This window comes from Ictalurus furcatus, chromosome 1 (genome assembly GCF_023375685.1).
Source record: "Ictalurus furcatus strain D&B chromosome 1, Billie_1.0, whole genome shotgun sequence".
Classification (NCBI taxonomy): Eukaryota; Metazoa; Chordata; class Actinopteri; order Siluriformes; family Ictaluridae; genus Ictalurus; species Ictalurus furcatus.
The window spans coordinates 31,933,224-31,942,689 of record NC_071255.1 but is presented as its reverse complement, the minus strand read 5'-3'; the positions used below and the strand labels follow the sequence as shown (position 1 = coordinate 31,942,689).

The window sequence follows — 9,466 nt, the reverse complement described above, 5'->3', positions numbered from 1 at the left end:
ATTCTTTTTTTTTTTAATGCTTTTTGTTTTTATTCAGTTGTATAAACAAGAAGCGGGTTGTTTGATGCTAGTTAGCTAGCTAGGGCTTGTTTGCTAGCACTGTAACATGTTAGCTTAGCTTGCTAACAGCCTTGTTGAGATATTCCCATATCATGACGCTATTTCCAGGACATTTTATTCATAGCAAGAGTTATTCATTTACTGGTTAAGCTGAACTAGTTAACCGTGTTAGTGTTTCGTTAACACTAATTAACGTCTTTGTTGTTGGACAAAACATCTAGTCAGTGTTAGTTAGTTAGTTAGTTAGTTAGTTAGTTAAACTAGTTAGTATGATAGTGAGAAAGCCAAATGATCTGTAGTTTATAGGTGGTTCATTTGCACCTAAATACCCGTGCTGTTTCATTAACGCTGGCTATTATTATTATTATTATTATTATTATTTACAGCAAAGCGCGAGCTTCCTTCTGAAAACTAACCCTACATCAATCAGCTGGAGATCACGTGCGTTTAATGTTTTTGTTTGTTTGTTTTTATCTGTTTATTTTCTCACTCACTCACTCACTCACTGTGTGTGTACTCTGCTTGACAGTAAACACCTACAGCACGGCGCTGTAACATTACCCGCAGGCTACATATTCACCACTGATAAGGCCTGTACACTGGTGATCGCCATCTTTAACTCTCACACACACACACACAAACACAAACACAGAGAGAGAGAGAGACAGAAAGTGTGTGTGTGTGTGTGTGTGTGTGTGTGTGTGTGTGTGTGTGTGTGTGTGTGTGTTACAGTACTACACAGCGTTCAGCTTAATCGGAGATCTGACTTTAGATCAGCCTGATCTATCTGTCTTGTTTTAGCAATGTCTGAAGCCACAATTATATTATATGTATTTAAACAAACAAACAAACAAACAAACACCACCAGAGTTACTGCACATGCACGCACACGCGTTTAAAAATAAACAAAACAGCTGCAATAAATAAATCAATCAGTGCTCTGCATTAACTCACCGAGGTCTCTCCTTCTGTCCTGCGCGTGCGTGTGTGTGTGTGTGTGTGTGTGTGTGAGTGTATGCCGGGACTAACCGGACAGCTACGACTGCGCCATTTCTCAGGCCACTGAGTGACAGCTTCACACACACGCTGTTTTCCCCATAACCTCTAAGTCCCGCCTCCTGCACCACCATTGGCCAGGAACGTCGTGATGAAACACAGTGTGCGGATTGGATGGTTTAGAAGTCAGTCGTATCACCCTAGCAACTGCGGAACGCGACATTAAGCGTCACGTGACGTCTAAGTGGAAGCGTGTTGTTTTGTTGCTTTTTTTTATTCCTTGCTTGTACAAATAATTAGAAAAATATGTAGAACAAGATTAAAATAAATAAATAAAACAACAACAACGATGGATTAAGCCGCTGGGAAAACCCGTTTGGAAAACAGACTTCCGGTCCAAATTGCTTGTTTGTGTTTTGGATGTCAGTCAGTTTATATATACACAATGTACTATACGGGCCACCGTAGATCTTGGGGGCGGAGCTTCGAAAACATTCAGGGTGTGAGTTCAAGAAGTAAATAATAATAATAATAATAATAATAATAATAATAATAATAATAATAATAATAATAATAATCCGTGACCCTGAAAAGGATTAAGCAGTATAGAAGATGGATGGATAATAATAATAACAGCAACAATAATAACAGTATATGCTGCCCTGTGTGTGTGGAGTTTGTGTGTCCTCCCTGTACTGCGGGGGTTTCCTCCCGGTACTCCGGTTTCCTCCCCCAGTCCAAAGACATGCATGGTAGGCTGATTGGCATGTCCAAAGTGTCCGTAGTGTATGAATGCGTGTGTGATTGTGCCCTGCGTTGGATTGGCACCGAGTCCAGGGTGTACCTCACTTTGTGCCCGATGCTCTTTGGGATAGGTTCCAAGTTCCTCGTGACCCAGTAGGATAAGCGGTATAGAAAATGGATGGGTGGATAGATGACTTATGTTTTATGGAAATAAAAAATTGTTAAAATGTATGCCATTGTATCACTTGTCTTCCTCATTTCTTATTTTCCTTTACTGGGAACCTGCTGTCAATTTATCAATTCATTTACATTGCATACAAAAAATGATAATAAAACTTTTTTCAACTTCAATTTTGTAATACTAATATTTCAATTGAAAGTTATGTGATGTAATATGCTACTGATGATATAAAGACTCAGACACTTAACTTTATTGTCATTCATCCACATACAAAGCATACAGCTGAACGAAATATCGTTTCTTCCGGACCAAGGTGCTAAAAAAACAAAGAAAGAAACAGTGCAATGTAACAAGATGACAGATATAAGACACATAAGGCATAATAGTACTACAAGGCATTTAAGGTGCTGTGTGTACACCGTATATAAACATATTTGCATGAATTTAGATATTATAACTATTATATACATTATATATATATATATATATATATATATATATATATATATATATATATATATATATATAAGGTACACTTTTTTCAACAATGATTTTTCCCTTTTTTTTCCATTTCGAACTTGCCATCTTTTTGTAAATTGATGCATTTTGGAGGGGGGGGGGGGGGAACCCTTTTCACATTGATTTTCTTTGCTAGGAAATCAAATACTAATTTACATTTAAAGTTAAGTGATGTGTCACTGCTCATATCAAACTCCATGTATTGTGTACATCTACACATTTTGTAAACTCTCAGCTAATGACAGACTTCAGATCCAGGTGAATATGCCTATTAACTATAAGAATGACTTCACAGCTAACAATCAACACCACAGGGCTAAGCACATCTCCACCTCGCCACTACATTTATTCAAATGATTTATAATGTGAATGCTTACCAAAACCACTTAAGTCTACTTATTCATCAGCAGTAAACATGATGTACTACAACTCAGTGCGATGTCTTCCTTATGAGGACTGAAAGAGCAACGTTGTAACGTAATGTAAAATTCGACTTAAATAACATGTTTAACTTCAGCATGAGCTAGGGGCTGGGATTAATTCATTAACAAGTTTGTCTATACAACACACACATGTTCGCATGTGCACAAACAAAGATATAAAAAACAAGACCGTGTCAGCTTGAGGGGGGAAAAACAACATTATGTGCCGTTTGCGTCTATAAAACCTCCCAAATAAAAATCAACCAGGAAAACAACTCTACAGCAACAATCAGAAACTGATGTGTCATATTTCCTTCTACTAATAATAATAATAATAATAATCATCATCATCATCATCATCATCATCATATATCCTCGGTTTCCCACCGACACCAATTCAAAAATACTCAAAGTTCAGTTTTGAACTTATTTTATAAGTTTATAACTTAATGAGATATAAGATAAAAAAAAGACTGCATTCTGGTCTCCGTCTTACCCCAATAATAAAACTACATGGATATCATCCAGATTTAAATATCCAATTTAATGACAATAAAAACAATAGAAACATTTAGACCTTCATGAGACCGGTATTTGGACTGAATCATGATAACACATATTGCATAAAGTGTTAGTGCACCAACGCTCATTACATATGAATAACAATTCGCAAGTGTTCCTCCTTTTAGTTGTCGTGTGAATAATTTCAATCTTCGTAACATTTTAAAGGCATTCACAGAGCACGTGCGTCACCTTTTAGAAGAGCTTTGGGACGTAATGTGTCTTAAATAGACGGATGAATTTACAAATGCATCTCAGACTTCCTGAAGTGGTCCGGGTGATCAGATTTAAATCTGTTATGCACCTTGGGTGCATTAACACATTCAATTCTATGTAGATAAAAAGGTATGCACAGTAATGGAAATAGTCACGATCGATCATTGCCGCCCGTGTTGCGTCCATCTAATTTTATATTTCAGAGCGTGGATCATCCATCCATCCATCCATCCATCCATCCATCCATTTTCTGTACCGCTTCTCCTACACGGGGTCATGGGGGAGCCTGGAGCCTATCTCAGGGTGGGGGACACCCTGGACGGGGTGCCAACCCATCACAGGGTACAGTTGCACACACACTCACACACTATGGACAATTTGGAAATGCTAATCAGCCTACAGGGCATGTCTTTGGACTGGGGAGGAAACCAGAGTACCGGGAGGAAACCCACAAAGCATGGGGAGAACATACAAATGCTGCGTACTCAGGGTGGAGGTGGGATTCGAAGCATAGGAGTAAAAAAAAAACTGACTTGGAAAATGTGTGTGCGTTAGCATTAGTGTGTTTGGTGGCTGTAGGTGGTTAAGGCTCTAGGTTACTGATTGGAAGGTCGGGGATTCAAGCCTCGGCGCTACCAAGCTGCCACTGTTGAGCCCTTGAGCAAGGCCTTAACCCTCTTTTCTCCTGGGACGCCGTATCATCTCTGACCCCAACTTTTTACCTCCCTCTCTCTCTCCTTCTGTCGAGCCACACATGATTTTATGGAGATGCCAGTGCTCCTGACCCATTCTGCTCTCCGGACCTGCCTGATCAGGATGGAGCCCTCATCAACTCCAATTCCACATGGACATTCTCACTGTGGTTGCTGGGACTACGGTTGCTGCTATGGCCTTGGGACTGCAATTACCACATGCAGTTTTGCCCTCAGGTCTCCTTTAGTGAACAGTGGACTAGTTCAACAAACAGACTTCATATAAAACCATAATGAACTTTCTTTTACTTTCACACTATCCGTTGTTACGGGTTCCCTTCTGAGTCTGGTTCCTCTCAAGGTTTCTTCCTCATATCATCTTAGGGAGTTTTTCCTCGCCACCGTCTCCACCGTCTCGCTCAATAGGGATAAATTCACACACTTAAAATCTCTATCCTTTGTTTATATGTTTCTGTAAAGCTGCTTTGAGACAATGTCCATTGTAAAAAGTGCTATACAAATAAAGTTGAATTGAATTGAATTGAATTGAACTTCTGGGCATGCTGGGGTATGCAAAGAAAAGAATGTCACTGTGCTGTAATGTATATGTGATAAATATGTACCATTATCACTATTTCCCCCATGCATTCTGCAAAACTGACTTTCTCTGCACATGGATTCACTCAGGAATCAAATTCATTTTTTCCCACAAACTGCAACCTTTGATGTGACAATTCTCATTACCAGTTTCTCAAGAAACCGAATATCAGGAGCATTGCTGTTTTGAAAATATACCATCAAGGAATAAACACTTATTGGCATGATGTTATAGGAAAACAATCAAAGATGGGAGTGAAGCGGAGTTACTGTTCCCTCCCTGAAGCTGATTATTTTCCTATAACAGCACACCCTGAAGTGTTTATTCCTCTTATACTACAGGTACAGTGATTTACCAGTGAGTAGAGTTTTTAACGTATCAACGAACAAGTCATCTAGTTAACATTAAATGTCGCGGGATATCCGTAAAACAAGTTGCTTACGTTAAAGCAGCTATAAACAGTCATTACCTCCCCAGACTCCTCTCTTTCCTGAAAACATTACTGTGATGGAAAACTTACTGTTTCAAAGCTCGCACACCGGAGACTCCTTCGTTTCATGTTCATAAATCTAAACTTCACCATATTAACTCTTACGTTGCTATTGCTTCTTTGTAAAAATAACAAAAGAACATTTTCTTATCCATTTATTATTAGTCTTCGATTATGTCCATCCTCCTCACAAGCCCCTGTCAAAGAGCTGCTACAGAAACGATAGAAACTATCATGTATTAGAGCGAGAGCATTAAGAAGAAGCAGTGATTTGCCATGCAGTCAGAAAGACTATCAGAGCTGCGTTGTTACAGAAAACCAATCAACAACTTCTGACCAATCAGGATCTAGAATGTACAGTATAGCCTACAGTATATTTCCATGTAACAGTGCGAGATGGAGAGCGTGTTTGTTATTTGTAGATAATTGTTGTACTCTGACATAAAAGAACCAACTAGAACCCTTAATGAATCCCATGTCAATATTTGTGTGTGAAGGTGTAACAGAACAGTAGTGTGTGCATAACTGTCACATACTGCATGTATAAACATATGTTAATGTGGGCAGCAGAGTGGCACAGAGGGTAAGTAGTGTTGCGGTCTCACAGCTCTCGGATCGCCAGTTTGATCCAGTACTCAGGATCTCAGGTTACTGTCTGTCTTGGTTTACTCCAGGTAGGGGAACTGGCTCCATTAAATTGCACCTGTGAGTGCATGGCACCCTGCGATGGACTGGCGTACATTCCAGGATGTATTCCCACCTTGTACCCAGTATTCCCGGGATAGACTCTGGATCCATTACAAGTCTGACCAGGATAAATTTACTGAAGATGAACGAATGGATATTTCTTTAGTAATTTCTGTTATACCGAATGCTTTGTCAAGAATTGTTCACTACAACTCCTGACAATAAAGCTGTTGTAGTCTATTCAAGTTGAATTCAATTTGACCTGATCAGTAATCCCTATTCATTTACACAGCGCTGCTCGTGCGCAGTAGCTACACCGACCAATAGAGGGCGCTAAATCACAAAGATTCACACAATCTCATAACATCTCGACTCAAATGTTGATTATGAAGCTTCCTTTCCTTTCCAGAGTTGCTTGCATTTTATAGAGTATGTGATTATGTGTTTTCTCTCACTCTCTCTCTCCGTCCTGCTGTTTTACCCGAATGTTCAGTTCACGATAAATTACGTATCTTTAGTTTTCATTGCATTGCCACATGATTCACGAGTGCCGAAGCCAGACAATCTGGACATAATCATCATTTTTACACAGCCCTGCTATTAGTCCATAATAGCTTTTCAAAGTGTTCCATAGACAATTATAGGAAATAACATTCTCCGGCCTTATATAAGACTACACGAGAGTGATTCCAGATAAGAAACTCTTCCAACATTTTAGTTTCCTAAACTTTACGTGCCATAAAAGTGACCAGTCAGCATTTTGAAGGAGTTGCATTAGTCATTTAATTCTTCTGGGCTATTTAATGGACTACACCCCTCTCTGCTTAACATAAATCACACACTGTTGATTGGGTCCTGTTTTTTTTTGTTGTTTTTTTTTTAATTATTATTTTTTTTATCGCACTGGAGAAAGTCAAAGTCAAATTTGACAGCAAATATGAGAGACATCAATACCAAATTGAATTTGAAAAACAAAAACAAACAAACAAAATGAAGTAAGGGTGTACTTGAACATCCTACTGCATATTTATTCTCCCTTTGCTGTTATAATAACCTCCACTCCTCTGGGATTTGTGATCATTCAGTAATGAGAACATCAGTGAGCTTGTGCTCTGATGTTGGGTGAAGAGTGCAGTCAGTCTTCCAGTTCATCATAAAGGTGTTCAGGTGTATACACACACACACACACACACACACACACACACACACACACACACAGGTGTTAACTTTAATGATAGCTGTACATTAGTAATTACACTATGGCTTGCTTTATCTGTTTTGATTTTTATTCATATCTCATCCTCCTCTCTCTCTCTCTCTCTCACACACACACACACACACCAATCATATTATGCAAGAATGAACAGAATCGATATGTCATAATCTTGGATGAGTGAAAAATGTTTTATTGAGCAATTAAAAAAAGAAAGCAGAAAAAAAATATATACTCAAAGTTCAGTTTGGCTTTAAAGTGTATCTGCATTGTTTTCAGCTGGTTCTGAAACTGACGACGCCCCAAATATTTCCTTATAGAACCTGAAAAATGACTATTAGACCATTCGGCTTCTTAGCATGATGAAAGGATTAAAGTCAGGAAAATCATTCCTTCATTGCTTGTGATCATCCGAGTTGCTACAGTTCTGAAAAGCACCGTACGTGACAGAATCAACAGGATACTGTTGGGTTAGCGGTAGCTCAGTGGATCAAATCCCACTGCCAAGCCCTTAACCCTCAACTGCTCAGTTATATAATTGAGGTACATGTAAGTCGCCTGGATAAGGGCATCTGCCAAAATACCATAAATGTAAATGTCATAGCAAGTATTAATGATCTGGCAACTCGACATGAGTTAGTCTAACGTGTCTTTCTCTAAGCAAGAAAGAGGATAAGATAACAAAATCTATTGAGTAGAATTAATTTAATGAATTAATGCTAATTAAAAAAATGTCTTCTTTTCGCTTTTGGGGTTTTTCCCGCCTCAGAGAGATATGATTGCTTCATTAACGAATGTAGTCAGAGGTCTTTCGGTTTCTATTCTTTTCACACCACAAGAAGGCCCAGTGACTGCCGGATACAAAAACCTTTCTGACAAATGTCTGTGATAGTAAAGTATGCTTTTTTTTTTTGTTCCCCAGATCTGTTTAGAAAATGATGGAGTCCCCTGGTTGTCCGTGAGCAACTGCTTTTAACACTTATAGCAGGAGACGGCCATGTTGCCTGATAAAAGGTTAATTACCTGACAAAAAGGTGTTTATATTTATAGCACTGAACAGATGCTCTTATCCAGAGACACTTACAGACATGTTTTGTAGTCTCTATCTAAATCACATCCTCATTCTAATTCATTAAGTCAGGGACCAAGACAGCAGTATTAAGGGGTGTTTTTGCGCACCAATTTATCCCACATTATTTCCTTCTCATCATTACTGATGAACGCATTTGACAAACGAAATCACATCAAGCACTAAATATGAATTTCTCCGTGACCTCCTGACTGACCTTCACGCGATACATCTTCAAATATCGAATGCTTCATCATTAATCACGGGTCATTTCCTGTTGTGCTTTACTTTTTTTTTTTTTTACAATTAGTTAGATGTCTGGGATGAGAAGCACACAAATAAGCTGGACTTAGTGGAGAGCGCACATCTGGAAACATTATTGACAGACATAGCATGGATTTTCAAAAATGTTGGCCTGAATGATTAGAGAGAATAAATAAGAGAACAATATTCTGTTTTCTGTCAGTTCACACTACAGTAAATGTTGATGTACATTGGGTCTGTGCTGGAGTTTAGATTTTAAATTGTAGACTTGTCACAAAATCAACCAGGGTAATGTTTTATCAGTATAAACAATAACCTCGTAGGGATCCATTCTGTTTGACCGACTTATTTTGATTCTGAGTCTGGAAAAACGGCATAACAGAATGGAGAAACAGAAGATTTCATGTTTTTTTATTTATTTATTTTTTATCAGAGTATAGATTAACAAAATTTTCTCAGTATAAGTTTGTATATATAATAATGATAATGAGTCTTTATTGATCACATATAAATTACAGCACAGTGAAATTCTTTTCTTCACATATCCCAGCATGTCAGGAAATTGGGGTCAGAGTGCAGGGTCAGCCATGATATAGCACCCCTGGAGCAGAACGGGTTAAGGGTCTTGCTCAAGGGCCCAACAGTGGCAGCTTTGCAGTGCTGGGGCTTGAACCCCCGACCTTCTGATCAATAACCCAGAGCCTTAACCGCCAAGCCACCATTGCCCCGCATATTATTTATTTATTTATATTAT

At 38.6% G+C, this 9,466-nt stretch overlaps 1 protein-coding gene across 3 annotated transcripts in view; it reads right to left on the bottom strand.

Moving 5' to 3' along the window:
* LOC128614688 (NEDD4-like E3 ubiquitin-protein ligase WWP1) overlaps nucleotides 1-1,239 on the bottom strand; it is a 47,464-nt gene extending 46,225 nt beyond the window's left edge. For 2 of the 3 annotated variants that reach the window (XM_053636243.1, XM_053636250.1), the window contains exon 1: nucleotides 1,015-1,239. In XM_053636243.1, coding sequence (XP_053492218.1) covers nucleotides 1,015-1,190 — 176 coding nt within the window. In that variant the 5' untranslated portion in view covers nucleotides 1,191-1,239. The remainder of the gene's footprint in view (nucleotides 1-1,014) is intronic. The other variant, XM_053636258.1, reaches the window with a different exon arrangement.
* Nucleotides 1,240-9,466: the final 8,227 nt, after the last annotated feature.